Source organism: Oncorhynchus mykiss, chromosome 11, assembly GCF_057628025.1.
Source record: "Oncorhynchus mykiss isolate SJ-2025 chromosome 11, ASM5762802v1, whole genome shotgun sequence".
NCBI lineage: Eukaryota > Metazoa > Chordata > Actinopteri > Salmoniformes > Salmonidae > Oncorhynchus > Oncorhynchus mykiss.
Window position 1 is genome coordinate 44,582,540 of NC_143032.1, and position 20,341 is coordinate 44,602,880.

Sequence of the window (20,341 nt, forward strand, 5' to 3'; positions counted from 1 at the left end):
TTTTTAGAGGCTGTAATGGTGGAACACACTGTGCAGAACGCTGACCTGCCACAGTGCAGAACAACTCATTAAGGCCCACTTGGACTTCACTCTCTAGTCTAGTTATTGCTGTTTTTTTTGTTGTCCCCCCCATGGTTATTATTAATTTTGAATTTTATGTTTATTCGATTTGGAGATAATTTATTTACATGGAAAGAATGTGGTCTTATTTCTTAACTGTTATTATAGGAAGATTGAGGAAGTAGCGCTTTATGAGGGAGAGGTTGCGTTGGAAACTGTGCTCATGTCGGCCATCTTGGCTCCAGTGTATTCCTCGCCGCATGGTGTGAGAATATTGGTATGGACCAGTAACTCAGAGAGGAGAGTGTGCAGTTGGGTTCACGGTACTGTTCTGGGAAGCTCCACCGCCAGATCCGATCCACCAGTACCGGCTGTCCCTTTTAAAATCCGGACTATTCCAGTTGGACATAACGGACAACACCGCATTTCAAAACCCATAACTGAGGAGAGGCAGGATTAATTTTGGATTTCCTGTGTTTTGGGCTGGCGAGAGGCAACGCACCGAAGAGACGCTGGGTTGCTCTGGAAGGGAAGGTGTTTTTTCGAGGAGGGCGCTGGGGCATGATACAGCAGGGCAACTGGCACTGGAGATCTGAAATATATTCCACAACACAAGCTACCTTCTGCTTTGTGGCTTACCTCTGCATTTTGACACGAAAAAAAAGAAGAAAGAACAGTGAAACCATTCGCTGTTCCTCGTCCAGATGTTGTCGAAGCTCCAGATAAACAGCGTCTCTTTCTTTGCTGTCCCGCCCTTCAACCTCGTCGTCAGCTGGGAAAACACATTTAATGCGTCTAATGCAACCTCAAAGACACCTCTGGGAAGAAAGGAACTCTTCAAGTTGAAAGCGTCGAGCATTTTCAGTATTTCGCTGTGCCTTGAAATGTAGCAAGCCTCTCTTCCTCTCCCCTGCACTCTTGCATGTCCTGTCTCTGTCTGCCCTCTCCTCCCTTTCTCCCCTCGTTCCTCTCCTCCCACTCTCCATGCCCTGCTCTGTGCTCCAGTGAAGCCTCTGTATGGCCAGGCAGGCTAGTAAAGCATTTATTAGGAATTCTGCAGTCCTGTATTATACTGGCAAGCAAAGAGGCACTCATGCTTGGCCTTTAACTTTCTTGTGAAGTTCAGCCATACATGAAAATAGGGGGTACTGTCCCTCCTAATATATTCCTGATTTAATATTGTATCAAAAAGAGAGCGGGGGGGGGGAAATGTAAATAAGTCTTTTGTGTCTGGGTGTTGTAGTTTGCTGATTAAATATCACGTGGTAATGCCCAGTGGGAGCTTTTGAACCTTGGATGTGTGAAGAATCCTTTTTGGAGCCTTTGTGCCTGGGCTGTGTACCATAACTTCCTCCAGAGGAACAATACGTGACAGGAAGAGGCTCTTCTCACACTCACAGTCCGTTTATTAACTTTGTGAAGCTCTGGTGTAAGTGGAAAATCCCTCTGTCCCCCCAAAAAAAGAGGGAGGAGAAAGAGCCCAATTCACTACCTTTTTTAAATGACTTTATTTAAAATAAATGTTTTTATCTCCCCCTGTTTGTCATCTCTCCTCTTAAATCACATTCTCATTGGAGGTTCTCCTTTTCTTCTTTTTTTTAGGTCAGTTTTTTTTTTTTTTTTGTGGTCTTTGGGGACATTTCTTCAGTACATTATTGGTGTGTGAGTGTAACAGGGGGACAATGGGTAAGACACACCCTAATTTTGGATTTCTCTTTTTTTTTTCTCTCCTCCTTTGTGCCCATTGACGCGGTCCTGGTGAAGGCGAGACACTCCTCCACAGAGCCTGCAAGAGGAACCAGGTTGAGACGCTGCTTCAGATCCTAGCACTTCCTGGGACCGACGTCAACGTGAAAGGTAGGTCCCCCCCCCTCTCACTGCTTCCACTTTAGGGTGTCGTGGAGCGATTTTTAACGTGGAATTAGAGAAGGAAGGAAAAGAGAAGTGTGCGTCATCAGTGTAACCTTTAGCTAAAATGCAAAGGGTGTGTCTTGGGAGGAACGGGGTGGGTTGGGGGTTAGATTTACAGTCTCTCTGCCAAGTGAATGCACTTCCTCTTATATTTCCACCTGTTTTTTTTTTTCCAGGGCAAATATAATAACCGTCTTCCTTTTCAGTCCATTTCAGTGGCTTATGCAGATGCAGCGTTAGTTTAATAGTTTAGATGCGTTGCTGGATGGTCGTCTAACGTGCTAAGTGGAGATTGGGTGAAAGAGGACGAAGAGTAAATAAAACCAGAGACGTGATGGCGAAAAGGAAACGGGACAAACTGAAGGGCTTGGAGTGGTGGGAGGACTAGTTTGAGATCTCTATGCTCTAGTGACACGGAACGCAAGCCTGTCCCCATAACGAGGCCTCTGGTCTCCGAGACAGAGAACTCCTATTGTTTAACGAGCACAAGAACGATTACACCTACAGAATACGCCAACCTACCTTTCTTCAGATCAATATAGATTTAAGCTATTAAATATGACGTTTTGGTGTGTGTCTAGCTTTGGATGTAGAGAAATTATTAGAGTATCCTAGATTATTTGCTTTTCAAATGAAAATATGGCTGCTATTAGCTATGAAGATATTAGCAGTATAATATGTTGTTTGATGCTTGTCATAGGTGTTGTCCATTTAAATCATAATGTAGAATTCAATCTTAAAAATATAATTGGATGACCGTTTTGTCTGTTGTGTGTGTGTGTGTGCGCATATTTGTGTGTGTGTGTGTGTGTGTTACTACTTAGACCACGCAGGCTGGACGCCCCTGCACGAGGCGTGTAACCATGGCAGCCGTGCGTGTGTGGAGGCCCTGCTGCGCCACCGGCCCACCCCTCACCTGTACAGCCAGGTTGGTGGAGTCAGCCCCCTACATGATTCGCTGCTCAGTGGACACACGGACATCGCCATGATGCTCCTGCAGCATGCAGGTCAGTCAGCGCGCATGGTATGCCGAAACTTCTGTACTTTTTCCATTCTGGAACATGAAATATAAAAAGTTTTGTCGTATGCGCCGAATACAACCTTACCGTGAAATGCTTACTTACAAGACCTTAACCAACAATGCAGTTCAAGAAATAGAGTTTAGAAACTAAAGTAAAAAAATAAAATAAACAGACAATAAAATAACAATAACGAGGCTATAAATCAATCAAATTCCAACAAATGTATTTATAAAGCCCTTTTTACATCAGCCGATGTCACAAAGTGCTGTACAGAAACCCAGCCTAAAACCCCAAACGGCAAGCAATGCAGATGTAGAAGCACAGAGGGTACCAGTACCGAATCAATGTGTAGGGGTACAGGTTAGTTGAGGTAATATGTACATGTAGGTAGGGGTAAACTGACTATGCATAGATAATAAACAGCGGGTAGCAGCAGTGTAAAAATACAGTGTGGGAGGGGGGTCAATGTAAATAGTCCGGTAGCCATTTTGATTAATTGTTCAGCAGTCTTATGGCTTGGGGGTAGAAGCTGTTAAGGACCCTTTTGGACCTAGACATGGCGCTACGGTACCGCTTGCCGTGCGGTAGCAGAGAGAACAGTCGGACTTGGGTGACTGGAGTCTTGGAAAAAATTTTTGGGCCTTCCTCTGACGGTTCGGTGCTAGAATTATTACTTTAGCTATTTCTGTCAAATGTGTCTCACATTGTATAGAGATTAAGAGGAACTCTCAAATATTTTTTTAAACTTCCCACTTTGGGCTGGATGTGTCAATGCAGAATTACTGTTTTACCTCAATTAGCCATGAAATCCCTAGTTTGAAAGCAGCTGTTTTTCTGGAAGCGGTGCTGTGCCATTTTTCCTATATTTTCATGTGGGCCAGCCCCTAGCAATTCAATTTCGACCAATGAGCTTCAGCCCCTCAGCATTTGAGTGACAGCTAGCAAGAGGCACATCATGCGCACACAGCAGAGTGAGAGAGAGAGCAATGACGAAGTGCACATATCATATATGATGTAGTACGCAATTTTAGGGGACCACTCTTGGCTCGTGAGCGCTACTTTCAAAACAACTGGCGTAAAAGTTTACAAAAGTACCGGAGAAATCCTTTTAGTACCTCACTGGAATAGTTTGCATTAGAATGGGCAAAAATAGCTTTTTATCAAAATGTTGGTACCGTGACCACACACACACACACACACACACACACACACAGAGAAACAAATGCTTCACACACAAGGTCGACGAGTTACTTTATTGGTTTGAGGGCTACTGTAGTATTTGGAAATGTAGCCTAACCATTGAATGAGGTGAGAGGAATATGGGTGGATGAATGAGTCTGAAATGTGGCTTTGTGGTATCATGGAAATTGGCACTGGACTTTAGCGGCCTAACAGTCTTACGGCCACAGTCTCATCTAAATCATCTATGCATCTCTACTATCCCCCCACCACCACCACCCTCTCTTCCTTTCTGTGTTCCATCGCAACGTCTGTCCAAACGTATTACCCATCCACTCATAAGATGTCTGTTAATGTCTTTTTGAAGAGATTAGAGTCGTCAGGTTCTGCCGCTTGTGAAATTCACACGCTGGTTTGGTGGGAAATGTGTCACAACAGAAATAGTTTGTGTGTCTCTGTGTGTTTGCTTGCCACATGCAATCGCTGTTTGGGAGCTTTGAAGTGAGTGTGACGTGTGTCAAAATGAAAGGGGGGAGGAGGTGGTGGTTGCATTGCTGTGTGTGTGTGGTGGTGGTGGAGGGGGGGATGGGTAGGTGTGTGTGTGGGGGGAGGTAGACAGCGTTGAACAAGACTCCCATGTAGGCTGCCGCCACTTCCCTGCCTCACTCTCCAATTTGACTAATTATAGTTAATTTGATTTGGCTTTCCTATTAACACATGTATATATTCTGTCCTCAAAAAGTAAATTAGATTGGGATTGTTTGGTCCCGGTGAGAAAACTGAGTTTTTTTTTTTTCATTGCATGGTGACAGGAAGAAAAGGAGCAAAATTTTAAAAGGGGTCAGAGGAAGAGACTATTGGCAAAATGAAAGTGTGCGTGTTAGCTGTCTGTGTGGGCTGCACCAGTCACTGCGAGCGTCGTCTTACTAAGACTCTGCTCGGTGCTGCCCGCTAGGCCACATCACTGAGAGATGGATGGAGCAACTGCTGCTGGAGAAACGAGAGAGCGCTCACAATTTAACACGCATTTATACATGACAAAAAGAGCTGCGTGTTAAATTGTGAGCGCTCTCTCGTTTCTCTAGCAGCAGTTGCTCCATCCATCTCTCAGTGATGTGGCCTAGCGGGCAGCACCGAGCAGAGTCTTAGTAAGACGACGCTCGCAGTGACTGGTGCAGCCCACACAGACAGCTCACACGCACACTTTCATTTTGCCAATAGTCTCTTCCTCTGACCCCTTTCTTTCACTTAGTTTCTGTTTCTTGACGTTGTGACTGGAGGTAGTGAGGCTAGCTGGGGAGAGGGAAGGGGTTGCAGTGTCTCGGTCTGTCCCCACGGACATCACTGGCCTTCAGGCTGACCGATGGAAAGGACGGAGCGAGCGATTCCCATTGAACAGAACATTCGAACCAGGGGCTTTGATTAGCAGGTGGCTGGGTCCTACACATCAAGACAGTTTTGGAGCCACTTGGACAGCAGCTTGGCTCCATTTACCACTCATTGAGCTTAAAGAAGAGGGCCAAGTAAAGTAGCTTCAATGTATTAATATGTTTTCTACTGACTATTTGGTTTACGATAATTACTGAATACATTTATACATGAAAAAAATATCTTTAGTGGTGGGGTTAGCTAGCAAGCGTTGTAGTGGTTACTAAATTGCTGCTGCCTGGCTGTCACCCTGTTGTTGTTCCCAACAGCCAAACTCAGCTGAGCTGCCAGGGCTTGGTCGGAAAGGCAGCTCTCGCTGCCACTGCCAAACAAACAAGGCCTTTCAATGGCAGTGTTGTAACCCTGAAATAATAACCCTGGCTGGAGGACACAGAGGGAGGGAGGAGAAGGGGTGGTGGGGGTTGGAACGTATGGCCCCCACCCTCGACCCTGGGGTGCTGGCGGGGAAAGCATGCCATGGCTGAGGGAAAGGCCTGCTCTCTCCCCTCCCTCTGCTCTCTGAAGACTTGCCCACACGACCCTGTGTGTGTGTTAGCGTGTGTGCCCGCTCGCTGTGCCCCCTCCTCGGCTGGGAGTGTTTAAATTTTGCAGGATGACCAGAAAGAGAGAGAGAGTGCCCCTGATTGGAATGGAAAATGACCTGGAGCTGTGGCTGAGATCTGAGCTGCTCCAGAGAGGCGTGGAGAGAGAGGCAGGAAGAAAAGAGCCTTCAAGCTGTCGCCCTGCGCCTTAATCTCTGGTGGCGTGGGCTCAATACAGCCACCCATGTTAGTAAGCAGACCAAGTCTTGCTTAGCCTAGCCTAGCAACCCTCTACATCCAGTCTCATTGAGGCCCAGCTAAAACAGACCAGCTAAACAGCTCATTTAGATTAGGCTACACTACACTAGGTTAATTAATTAGTGTTTTTTTTTTGTACTTTTCTTTCCTCATCACGAGCGTCTGCTCAACCGTAGGATAAAGAGGAACTGCACCCGCTGATTTAACCTAGTTTTTTGGCTTGCTCTTCAAGAAATGCTGGCTGCCATGACAGAAGCCAAATATGAGTTGGTGTGGCTTGATGTGGGTGTTTCTTGGATGTGTCCTTGCCACCACCAAGACACACCCATCTGTCAGAACCTTGGCCGCAGATGTCGTCTCCCCCCCCCCCCACCACCACCACCACTCGATCACAACGAACAAACCTCCTGCAGGTGGCGCTCCATAACTACAGGCACAGGTGAGATGTATGGTGAGATGCCGGAGGAAGCTTTGAATAGGTCAGTAGCCTACAGAATAATATGAGAAGAATGCAATTGCTGAATTTCTGCAGATCAAATCGTTATGTCACACGCTTCGGAAACAACAGGTGTAGTAGACTAACAGTGAAATGCTTACTTACGGGCCCTTCTCAACAACGCAGAGAGACCATTATAGAAACGCCTAGGAATGAATACACGATGAGTAACAAACTAAGGGTTTTGATAACTTTCAAACAAAGTAGCAGGTCCATGTAGAATAAACAACACTTTACATAATACCATAGAGGCAGTCTTCTGCTAATATGACAATGTGCACCTTTCACCTTTCATTGTCATTCCCAGCTGTGACAGATACGTCGCCTATCGGCGTTTTTGTCTGCTGTTAATGGGGCTACCTTGGCAAACATGTCAGAGTGGTCATACCTTCCTGTGTGGTTTCCCGTATACAACAGGAGTTCCCAGATCCTGGTGCAGAATACACAGGGTTTCTCCCTCCCCATACTGACTGATACCATTCAATTCAATAATAATAAAAAAAGACAATACAAGAAAAAGTTGTCTAGTATAATTTGTATGCTGAGTGCCAGGTCTCTGTCTATTCAGAGGCATCAGTATCAAGCCTGTATGTCCGTCTGTACTTCATCACAACATCTTGCAAGTCTCCATGGATGTTTCTGTGAACACACACACACACACAGTCACAGTTCTATTACCAACGGCAGTTAGGATGTGGGTGATATCTGACACACAAACTCAATTATGGTCTCCCCATCAAACGACCGACGCTCCAGTCCATCTGTAGAAACAGGTTGAGGCAGAGTTCATCAGTGACACATGGAATGAAAAGGGTTTTGCTATGAAAAGGGTTTTACTGAACATTTACCTTGTTGACCGTTGGTGAGCAGGCAAGGGGTGAGCTTTTTGCTAATGCACTTCACAACTAAAATGACTATTACTAGATGTACAGTGGGGCAAAAAGGTATTTAGTCAGCCACCAGTTGTGCAAGTTCTCCTACTTAAAAAGATGAGAGAGGCCTGTAATTTTCATCACAGGTACACTTCAACTATGACAGACAAAATTAGGGAAAAAAAATCCAGAAAATCACATTGTAGGATTTTTAATGAATTTATTTGCAAATTATGGTGGAAAATAAGTATTGGGTCACCTACAAACAAACAAGATTTCTGGCTCTCACAGACCTGTAACTTCTTCTTTAAGAGGCTCCTCTGTCCTCCACTTGTTACCTGTATTAATGGCACCTGTTTGAACTTGTTATCAGTATAAAAGACACCTGTCCACAACCTCAAACAGTCACACTCCAAACTCCACTATCGCCAAGACCAAAGAGCTGTCAAAGGACACCAGAAACAAAAGCAAAAATCCCAGAACCACACGGGGGGACCTAGTGAATGACCTGCAGAGAGCTGGGACCAAAGTAGCAAAGCCTGCCATCAGTAACACACTACGCTGCCAGGGTCTCAAATCCTGCAGTGCCAGACGTGTCCCCCTGCTTAAGCCAGTACATGTCCAGGCCCGCTTGAAGTTTGCTAGAGAGCATTTGGATGATCCAGAAGAAGATTGGGAGAATGTCATATGGTCAGATGAAACCAAAATATAACTTTTTGGTAAAAACTCAGCTCGTCGTGTTTGGAGGACAAAGAATGCTGAGTTGCATCCAAAGAACAGCACACCTACTGTGAAGCATGGGGGTGGAAACATCATGCTTTGGGGCTGTTTTTCTGCAAAGGGACCAGGACGACTGATCCGTGTAAAGGAAAGAATGAATGGGGCCATGTATCGTGTATCGTGAGATTTTGAGTGAAAACCTCCTTCCATCAGCAAGGGCATTGAAGGTGAACATGGCTGGGTCTTTCAGCATGACAATGATCCCAAACACACCGCCCGGGCAACGAAGGAGTGGTTTCGTAAGAAGCATTTCAAGATCCTAGAGTGGCCTAGCCAGTCTCCAGATCTCAACCATAGAAAATCTTTGGAGGGAGTTGAAAGTCCGTGTTGCCCAGCAACAGCCCCATAACATCACTGCTCTAGAGGAGATCTGCATGGAGGAATGGGCCAAAATACCAGCAACAGTATGTTGTGAAGACTTACAGAAAGTGTTTGTCCTCTGTCATTGCCAACAAAGGGTATATAACAAAGTATTGAGAAACTTTTGTTATTGACCAAATACTTATTTTCCACCATAATTTGCAAATAGATTCATTAAAAATCCTACAATGTGATTTTCTGGATTCTTTTTCTCATTTTGTATGTCATAGTTGAAGTGTACCTATGATGAAAATTACAGGCCTCTCTCATCTTTTTAAGTGGGAGAACTTGCACAATTGCTGGCTGACTAAATACTTTTTTGCCCCACTGTATCTGCTTGGCTGGGGAATTAGCCTATTTTATCAAGTCAGGTATTTCTTTTAAAATAACTTTTCACAACACACATTACCTATCATTGTTGATGTGTCTGTCATCAGGGCAGTAACTCGGGTCCTTTTCATAGGAGTCGAGGGAGACTGACAGTAAGAGGTGTCACATGGGTACTTGTGTTGCGTGACACTTTTATTCTGAGGTCTTGCCTGACAAGCTGTGAAAATAGCAAGTGAACAATTTAATGAAATTATTGGTCACTAAACCATTTGTAATCACATTGCTGGACATATGACATGATACCCACCTTTGTGCCTTCTGGTAGGTCCTGGCATCCAAATGTGCACTTTGTCTAACAGAAAAACAGGGTCAACCATTGTCATCATTCCTAAATTATAAACATAGCTTGAGAAATAATGTAATCTGGTTTGTTTGCAAATTGTATGCTATACAGATGTAGATTTGACTGGCTCCAGATTAGATTCCGGCCAGTGGGGGCGTTACAATTTTCAACCAACTGTGACATGCTTTTGCTATGGCTCTGGGTTGGTTTGAATTTGTTGCTGCTAGTTAGTACACTGTTGTAGTCAGACATGAGTTAGCTCGTACCACCATAGCTGCATCCAATATTTATTTGTGCCCTAGACATGGGTTGCACCCGCTCGAAGGCTAATGTGACTGTTTTGTTTTAAGTCACACTAACTTAGAAATACGATGACATTGCTAAAATAAGCAAATAATTAGTAGGAAACAACTCTGTCATTATTGTGATTAATGACATATGTACTTTAGTGAGATGGCCAACAAATCTCCATCACCTATCCCCACATGATAGGGTCCTTCGACAGGGCTTACAAACCATAGTTGTTGGATGTGTATCCCGCTTTAAACTTGCGTTGCATGGTCAATCCGTAAAGGCTTTTCAGTCTCAAAACGTCCGTGATCTTTTTGAAATCGTTGTTCGGGGGGCGATGAAACAACAGAGCCCCATTCAATGAAGGGACGCGGTGTGGGCGTAGGGGCGGTTTGCACGTGGACATGATTGTAATCCAAACCCAACCTTCATTTACTCATTGTGACACATTTCGGTTCCAAACGTTTAGACGACTTTGACAAAAATGGTCCTATTTACACATTTGTAGTTAATTTTGACACCAGAATAAACGTTTGTGACTCGAAGGGATTAGTTGGTTTTTAGGGGCAGTAGCTCCTTAAAGCAGTTGCAAATTAATTGTTCATTTGAGGACAGCGATTTATGTTCTACCAGACCTCTTCTGCGGCTGCTTGTTTGTTAGTCACACCACCAAGCATTCATCAGTCATTCACCCCTCCCTTCCCAAACCCTTTTGAGTTCTGAATTCATGTTTGTGGAACTGAAAGATGTCATTAGCTCGGCGGCAAAGGAAGCAGTTTTGTTCCCTCAGACTTGTGCAGTGTCACAGATGTCCTCAGGCTGTGATGCGGCGCGCCGTTTCCAAAATGGCGGGTAAACCTTGCCTTTCTTGATCGGGGTCAACTCGGTAGTCGTCGCATCTGGGACTGAAACCAGAGACGTTCTGGTAGCGACTGCTACGTTGTTAGCGTGTTGCTTAACCCTCACTGTGGCCAGTGCATGTGTTTCAGCAGAACTTCAGGCTGTGTTTTAAAAGGTTAGGTGGGCTGCGAGAAATCTTGCAAGACTGAAAAATCGCACAAACCCAAGTAGAAGTGCAACCTTGGAATAAATAGCAGCTTGCCTGCATGCGCACACACACACACACGTGAGAGGAGCATGAAAGGGGAAACTCTTATATAGATAGAGGAGACATCCAAAACACCATTGAATGCTGTGAGAGAAAGAGAAAGTAGAGATTTGGTGGAGGGCCTAAGCCCCATAAGGCTCCAAAGTACATTCTCTGTACTTCCCACACCACCCCATCCACCTCCCTCTTAGACCAGACTAGCCCTCCTCTGTTAGAACCACTTGCCTGGTGCTTTGTTTTTTACTGCCAATCGAGGCAGCTTAGGAAGGGTAGGAGGCTTCTTTTATGCGAGTGGAGTAAACACACATAGGTCGAGCAACTCCTCCTGTAACGCTCCATTTTCTCCTTCTCTTCCAAAGGTCCAGTTGCGCGCCTTTCCTCTCAGAGGAACAAGGGGCGACTGGCTAGACACAAGCACGGCCCCAAGGTTAACGTCTAGCGTCTCCGTTTCCTTTTCCTATGACTGTCTCTTCTCTCTGTTCAGGCCGGACCTCAAAAACGCCAGCAATCGGTCTTCACTTGAATCGACTGTGTGTCGACCCAAAAGGCAGCACCACCGTGTCCAAGAACAACATGAATAAGCCGTAGTTCAGACGTATCTGATCACGGTTAACCAAAAGTAAAAATTGCGCGAAGGTTGTCACTTCCTGTGAATCTGGTCACGAGAGATTAAGAGGAGTCAAGTCTTCTATATTATTACATTTTCCAGCTGTGTTGAATGTGTGATAGTGAGTAGTTTTATAGACCTTCCGTTTGTAAGAGGTCATGACTGCTTTGTGTACTAAGTTGCCTACCCAGTTCCTTCCTTTTATATGTTGTCCACGGGCCAATGAGGGTCCAAGGGCACTAAAGCTGCTCGGACCCTTACACAGTAACAAGTCTGGGTAGGTCACAGGATATGAAGAGAGAGTCTAACCTCTTTATCGAAAGACACGTGCCTACGCCATGGATTTTCTTGGCCAATGTCATTTTTCTTAGCCATTTCCCTGCACTTCCTTGGTCATCTACTGACAAGACACTGTGCCTCATCGAGGTTATTATCAAAGTGCTTTATGCATAACAGCATAAAGCTTGAATACTGGGCAGCAAGGGATTTACAATGTCGGCTCCAATCTGTTGGTTCCTCGTCCTGTAGATGTCACAACGGCTGTGTGTGTGGCAGGTGTGCCCGTGGGGGATTACAGCTAGAGTCCAGCCTTCAACCCCTAACCCTCTGGCCCATAATCTGGCTCTAATCTCTGTCTGCCCAGGCCTATGTTTGATTGGGTGATGAGCCCTTCAACCGGAGAGCTCTCATTACCACCGCTAACAAACAACTATCCCTACGACTCTCTCGCTACCGCTAGCAGGCTGGGTTCCCTTAAAGATGTGGGCTGCGTCTCAATGATGGCAAGTGGTTTCTAGGGCTGTGACGATACCAGTATCGCAATCATTTTTACATGGCAAAATTGAAAGCATGAAGTAGACCAAACTATTATGTTCTTTTTAATAACCTGCTGCGTGTAAAATATTGTTTGCTGTAAGCTTGGAAAATAAATACATGTGTAATACAAATAAAATACTTGGTGTTTTGTTTCCTTGCCACGATACAAACAAGTATCGCGATACTGATATCGTCCCAGCCATAGTGGGTTTGTTTCTTTGTCTCCTGTTCCCTTATCCACAGTGATTTCACCAAATCAGTCGTCTTTTTTAATTTATTTTTTAGATCGGCGTGAAGGAAAGGAGACTAGGAGAATACGCTTTATTCCCCTGGCTGTCGAGATGTGTACATTGACTGGTTGGGCCGTGCCATTGGTTGATGCTGTGCTATTGTCTTCCTATGGTTGCTGTTGTTGTAGGGCAGGGGTGCTCCTCTGGGGGTGTTGCCCCTGGTCTCAGTTCACACAGTCTCTCGTTGTCTTTCTGTCAGGTGGAAGGGGAAATGGAGAGAGGGATGTTTACTGTGCTCTGCTGTGCTGTGGAGCCGCATCCCAGTCTGTTTGCCTCTGCGTCTCTCGTCTGGAACTAAAGCAGACAGAGAGAGAGAGAGGGGGTGGGGGGGGGGGGGAACTAGGACTCCTTGCTCGGTTTCTCCCCTCCTCCACTCTGGCTTTTGTATTTCTTGTCTTTGCCTGCCCTCTAAAGGCCAGAGGGCTCTGTGCTCTGTGTGTGATGGTGTGTGTGGCAATCAGGCTGCGTCTGACTGGTGCATGCTGCAGTAGCATTCGCGAGGCGTGTGAATTCCCCCGCCTACACACACACACACACACACACACACACACACACACACACGTAGAGCAAATAGCGTAATTACCCCTGCTCACATTTAATCCCCCAGGTGTTTTATTTATCTCCAGAGCAGCATATCTGACACATTGCGCCAATACCTGGACTCATTTTAATCGCTCTCCGTGATGCAGGAGCCAATATCGTACCAAGCCCCGGACACACTCCCAACGCTCTCTCGCTCTGTGTGTGTAGGGGTGTGTGTGTTTTGTGTGTACAGTGTAAGTGTGAAGTAAAGCACTGACAGATTGTGAAGAATAGGCAGTGGCTGATTCCGTTGGAGGGAGGGAGTCAGAATCAGTTTAGATCTTGCCACCAAATATGGTGTACTATACACCAGTCCTTTTCAGAGCCGAGACCACTTTCCAAGTCAAAATATAAGCCGAGATCTACCGCTCAGATTTACACGACTTAATTTAAAAAAACGTAAGCATCTGTAACATTAACCAATTAAAAAGCAGTTGTGTAGCAATGAGGTTTGTGCAGTAAGCTATAGACCCAATACATTATCGCTGCAAATTGGCTATGCTTTGAGTTGCCGTGCCAATGTCGCTCTTCTCCGGCCATTTTGAAATGATATAACAAACATTGTAGCCACTGTATATGACCATTACCATCACAGTGGTAATATATCATTTGTTGTATTACTTGTGAGGGCACAGCTGAGTGAGCATAATCATTTGTTTTAGTTTTTTTTTACTGGACTGATGGCCTGCATCTGATGGTCAGTCTGAGCAGAGGAAGGGGAGCAGCAGTGAGGCTGCCTCTCACCCGACTCACTGTCCCTCCCTCCGCTGGGAAAAGGGGACACCGTCCTCCGGCTGATGGCGAAACTTAAGTCGCACCGCATTATTTCTGCCTCGTGCGCCAATTCATGTTGTTACTCCAATGACTGGAGAAAGGTCAATATTCCTTGATATTAAAAAAGGCACAAGGCGCTAATAATAGCAGCGCTAGCTTATGGAAACACCTTGCTGCGCTCATTCATTGCAGCTGCAGTGCTGGTTGTAGTGTTTGTGGAAGTAGGGAGAACACAAGGTGTTGACAGGGCTGAATACCAACTTCAACATGAGCTTACTCATCTAAACAGCAGCTCTTTGCTGTATTCGTCTAGTCATAGTTTTTAAACATTTTGAAATCTCACATGATCAACTTTGCTGTGCGTTCGAGGCTTCTTGTCTATGGTGCGAGGAAACGCTGCAGATGGTGATCCGGTTGTCCAGCGGTAGGCCTATAGGTACCCTTGATTTGTTCTCTCTGGGCCTGTCGGGTAGGCGTTCTACCGTCAGACGCATGAGATGGGAACACTTTGTCTTCCTGGCGCTAGGGCTGCTGAATCAAGTGCTCCCGCTGCCAACAAAAACAGGAACGCAAGGCGTTTTTGCTTTACGGAAATGTTTGGCGATCAACTAGGGAATGTTTTGTAGATCGACCAGGTGACCACCGCAAATGTTCTCATTGATGAAACACTATCTCAATGCAGTTTTCTGTTCCCCAAATTAAAATCGAACAGAGTGCACAACATTTTTGTAGGCTTCACCATTTCTAAAAAATGGCATTGTTTAGAAAGAGCACAAGGGCGAATTGTGTGCACTTCAGGGTAGGCGTTCCCTAACGAAAATATGCAAATACATGCTTGAACATGTTAGCTCGCTAGCTAACATGCTCAGCTCTGCCCACCTCCTCTGCCCACTATACTTCCTTTGTTCCCATTTGGAAACTACGCCGATGAGATATCTTGGGCTAGTTACGGGTAACATTTTTGGGGCGCGTGTGTACAGGTAGACCGACACATCCAGGCAGGATAGAAAGACCACCATAGAGACAGACCGGTCTCTGCTGAAACCCCCCTCCCCCACTACGCCTCTCTCTGTCTCTGTTACTCCCCCGTGTTGTGGCCTGTCTGTCAGGCAGTTTGATATGGCGGCAGAGCGGCAAGCAGGCCAGGACCACAGCAAGCCTGCCTCGCCCAGCCTGACACGTCACTCACAACTGATGTTTTTGATTTGGGCCCAGGCCTCTTTTGCATGGAGTAGGGAGGGGAGGGGAGGGGGGGGGGGGGGGGGGGTAAATCAGCTCGGGGGGGGGGGGGGAGAGCTCAGTTCATGGAGAAAGGGGGAGCAGAATAAGTGGGGGGTTGGTGGCTGTGCCCATCATACCCGACTGTAGGTTTAGTATTTGGCTTCCTGTATTTCAATAAGTGCCCTGTAGTTAGCAAGCATGTAGGGGAGGGCCACAGGATGTTTCAACAGAATTTACAGTCATGGATGATGGTGCACTCCTTTGCCAGGGATTTTTCACACACAAAAACATGGATCGTTGAAGGCCACTTGAGCTGAGCCTGCATTCTGTGGACTGAAAAGATTATTTTTTTTAATCCTTTTTGGAGAAGAGTTCCAAAAAGTACTCAAGAACATGGCCTTCTGCCATTGAAATGTTAATTGACGGTGTGAAAGGCACATGCAGAGCACAACCCAAGGCTGGACCCCTCACTGAAAGCTACAGCTATTGTGAACAAAATATTCCCACTTTGAAAGTCTTTTTTTGAGGCTCAAAACTGGAAGAAATGTGCGAAGATTGCCCATTCCCGACATACAAAAATTCTCTCCCCCTCTCTTAAACTTGATAGACCTGGCAAATACTGTGAATGCTTCCCCTCAAGGACCAAAGCCCTTTGCCTGAGCATGACATGACTGACCTGAAACTTCATAAGCACTCCTTTTCAATGGGCCTAATGGCAAGGCCAAATAAACCTGGAGTGGTTGGCTATTATTACCTGCTTTGTGTGAAGAACTCTTCTCACCTCGCCTACCTCTCTCTCGTTCCATCCCTCTCTCTATTTCTCTCTAGAGCGGCTTTGATCGAAACCGTGCTCTTACGTCCTTGACTGCTGCTCCCTGGCTGACCTCTGCATTGTAAATGTCCCTGCTAATGTAAAAGTTTATGTAGATTAACGTGCCAATTTATGCAGATTGAGTTTTTGCCACTTGAGCTTGAAGCACTAAAAGGTAGATGAGAGCTGACCTCCCGTGGTACCCGAGTCATGTGCTTTACTTTCGCTATTCCTCCGAGCGCCAGAGCTGGCTAGCCGTATTCGAGAGGGAAAAAGAAAGAAACACCTCTTCATTTGCAAGCTCCCTTTTCTCTCCACAAGTCGTGATGGCCACCTTTTTTAAAAAAAAGGGGGTGTTCCCCTAAAGTTCCATAATAAATAACATTATTTAGCGTGAGTACGGTATGTATTTACTGTGTGTGTGAGAGCGCCAACCAATAATTCCAATGTATGTACTGTATTTATTTTAATACCTAGATAATGAGCTACTTGAACTTGCTGAATGCCAACTTCCGCACGCAAGGTAAAGAGCACCATTCGGTGTATTAAATCGTAGGACTAAAGGAGAGCCTCCCTTTTTTAAGCCTGGTGCCGCCTCTGCACACGCGCCAACCGCATCCAACGACAGGGACGGCAATTGTCCTTCCTTTACCCGTCTGGTTTCCCAAGCCTCAGAGTGTCTGTCAAACAGAAACCGCTGCCTGGCTGCCTTTCAGACTCTGCGGCGAATCGTCAGAGAGCCCTAAACTAGCTCACAAGTGGCGGGAACGTTGCGGAGGTTGAGCAGTCAAGTGGCATCAAGTGCAGTTTGCTATAGGAACTTAGGATGTCTAAAAGCAAACAAAGGGTGCACACGGCCTGCTCCACATCGGCCAAGTGTGCGTGGGCCCGCTGCTGGGAAAAAGGCTTTTATTATGAACACACAAAGGGAAGAGGAGAGTGGGAGAAGACAAGAAAATGTCAAAAGTACTTTTAACACATTGCCCAACGACACACAGTGAAACTGGCTTTGCGTGAAAATACATTTTGTGTGTACGTATGCATCATGTACTGTCCTACTGATGTTATATATGAGCGAGGGGAAATGCGGTTCGTGACAAGATCAAATCGGTCTCGTGTTTGAACGACAATGACTTTATTGTCCTCTAGCCTCATCATATCGGTTTCCCAACCCTTAGCAATGCCTCTCAGTTTGATTAATCTGCACTGACACAGCCTAATGTGTTACATAAGCATGTGTAAACCGAAAACTCATATTAGGTCACTATCTCACTGAGTCCCCAAACACAACCACAACGTGACCAGTTAATCGTGTCAACATAAGTTAGCAGTAAAGTGAGTTGAATGCCCTGGCTGGCCCTGTGGGTTAACAGCTGTTCTCTCTCTCTGTCTGTCTCGCTCTCTCCACTATATATATCTAAAAGCAGTCCCATTGGCCCCCATGGAGTCTTACACTGAGTATGAAAAAACATTAGGAACACCTTCCTAATATTGAGTTGCACCCTCTTTTGGCCTCAGAACAGCCTCGATTCGCCAGGGCATGGATTCTACAAGGTGTTAAAAGCATTCTACATGGACGCTGGCCCATGTTGACTTCAATGCTTCCCATAGTTGTGTCAAGTTGGCTAGATGTCCTTTGGGTGGTGGACCATTCTTGCCACACATGGAACATTTTGAGTGTGAAAAACCCAGCAGCGTTGCAGCTCTTGAGACACTCAAACCGGTGTGCCTGGCACCTACTAACGATACCCCGTAGTAAATCTTTTGCCTTGCCCGCTCTGAATGGCACCCATACATAACCCGTGTCTCAAATGTCTAAAGGCTTAAAAATCCTTCTTTAAACCTGTCTCCTCCCCTTCATCTACACTGATTTGAAGTGGATTTAACAAGCGACATCAATAAGGGATCATAGCTTTCACCTGGATTCAGCTGGTCAGTCTATGTCATGGAAAGAGTTCTTAATATTTTGTTTACTCAGTGTATTTTCATAATTACGCTTCTTAAATTGGCTGCTCAACCGTGCGTTCGTTGTGTGTCATGATTTCATCACTGATGCTTCTCAGGCCCTAATTGCACATGTATGCAACGTTTCAAAAACATGACCATGTTTTCTTAAGAGAGGCACTGTTTTAATGTCATTTATAAAGTTGAATTCAATTTGACTCCCTATTGCTCAGTCATACGATGGTGTAAATATGGTATTAATAGCAGTAGTTGGAATGCCCAAAATATTGCAAATGGCAACGAATGTATAAACTAACTAGAAATCTAAAGTAATCTTGTTGGGGTCAAGATGAAAGGTTAAAGTTGAACTCTGTCTGTCTCTGTCCATCTGTCTTGCAGGCTCTGAGCTGCTGCAGCAGAGGGATGGCCGTGGCCGGACAGCGCTGGACCTGGCCTCCACCGTCACGCTGAGGGAGGAGCTTCAACGCAGCGCCCTTGCCGGAGACGCGGTCCTGGAGGCCCTGGGGTCAGAGGTCAGAGACCTACCCTTCCTGGAGGCCTGCTCCTGCCTGCTGACTTGCCTGCTTCTCACCTACCAGATAGAGAGGGCTGTCCCCTTCCCTCCCTCCTTCTCATCCTCCCAGGCCCAGGACAGGCCTCTCTCCCTGGGGGTGAAGCTGGCCAGAGCCCTGGAGAGCCACTCTGCCCGGAGGCTGACGGCGGGCTGGGGTGACCCACGGCTGGTGCGCCTGGCTGAGGACATGGAGACCGCGTTGGGGGTGGAGGAATGCCTGGCTCAGTTGTGCCCCGCTATCAGGGATTGCCAGGGCCCACACACACGCCTCCTCATCACCCTGCTGGAGGAGATGAAGGCCCACAGAGCAGCGCTGCCCTCTCACACACACACTGTGACACACACACCTGACTGATAATGGACATTGACTGCGGCCGTTATTCAATCCAAAGCACGTTATAGAGCAGAGCACTATAACAGACTTTTAAAGGTGTTTTATGCTTTAGCCAACATGGACAACGTTTCCTGTGAATGTGATCTCCACTGTCTAGGTTCCTGCTCTATACCGCACCTTTTGAGTGAATTGTGACGTGCATAAATGATTGTTGTTTACATTTGAATTCACGTTAATCATGTGACACACTACCACTGTTAGTCTTTTTTTTCAATTGTTCATATACATTTTCATGTCAACACTGTTTTTATAGATTTTGAATAAATATATTTTGTATTGAGAATTGGTACAATATGTAATGATTCACAGCGGCTGCACAACATCCTCATATGGATGCATTCAAGGGCTAGGTAGGTAGTTATATCCTAAAGGATTGGTAGGTTTAACCAATTACATCAGCCCTTTTTTTATTTTTTTAACTATGGGTCGGAAACCCTGTGAGTCACCATGGGTATGTAAAAAGTGGGTCTCTACTGGTGGAGTAAAGCGGTCACAATAGGGCTCTCCTAGGCCCCGTACAAACTGCAAAGGATGAGAAGATCCACGCCCCCTCACCTTGAACCTTCCCCTCCAATCTGTTATAGATTAGCACACTAGACAGCTGATTTTCAAGTGTTAAAACTGCCCTGGATTTAATCCCAGCCACAACGGGCAAATTCAGTTTGTATTACCTGGTGACCTGGGTGGGTGGAGATTTTACCATGGAATGGTCTAAAATAAGCAAACTCCTCCCAACTGGGTCTATGGTCAATGCTAAACTAATCTTGTTCTAAAGGAAGCTCCGCCTCAGGGGCTGAGCAATTGTGATTGGTTGGATAAAAGCTCTGGTCCCTCCCTTTACGCATATTATTTGACAGATATTCTTAAAAATATATTTATTTTAAGACCCATATTGATGCCATAAGTCAATGGTGCCACCTGTCAATTATTTTAGAAGGCGGGATAATGATTTTAATTATTTCACCTTCTACACTTGTAAGATGTCCGGACACAATGTGTGCCTGACAACCTCCAGAGTTGGCCAGTTAGATCCGATCATTATAAACAGCTCTTTAGTTGCAACACAACGGATGTGGCTTTGACTCCCGTTAAGGCCACATATAAGCTGTGGTGTAGCCACGGGTCGACGCATTCAAGGATCCTGAATAGAAAAATCACAGTACAAACTCAGGACGCAGGTGAAAGGTAAAATAAATACTTTTTAATGACAAAGCTCTGTCAGAGCATCTAACTTACTCAAACTGAACCAAAGTCCTTCCTTCAAAAATAAATGGTTTATGGAGAGTCCCAATGCAGTGCAGGTGCTGCCAATGTAATTAAGGCCACTCAGGCCAGCGACACTTTCTGC

At 45.7% G+C, this 20,341-nt stretch overlaps 1 protein-coding gene across 2 annotated transcripts in view; it reads left to right on the forward strand.

Moving 5' to 3' along the window:
- Window positions 1-19,276, forward strand: part of slf1 (SMC5/6 complex localization factor 1) — a 38,747-nt gene extending 19,471 nt beyond the window's left edge. Inside the window, exons 16-18 of one of the 2 annotated variants that reach the window (XM_021620907.3) lie at window positions 1,825-1,917; window positions 2,796-2,978; window positions 18,425-19,276. In XM_021620907.3, coding sequence (XP_021476582.3) covers window positions 1,825-1,917; window positions 2,796-2,978; window positions 18,425-18,954 — 806 coding nt within the window. In that variant the 3' untranslated portion in view covers window positions 18,955-19,276. Of the gene's footprint in view, window positions 1-1,824; window positions 1,918-2,795; window positions 2,996-18,424 lie in introns of both variants that reach the window. The other variant, XM_021620908.3, reaches the window with a different exon arrangement.
- Window positions 19,277-20,341: the final 1,065 nt, after the last annotated feature.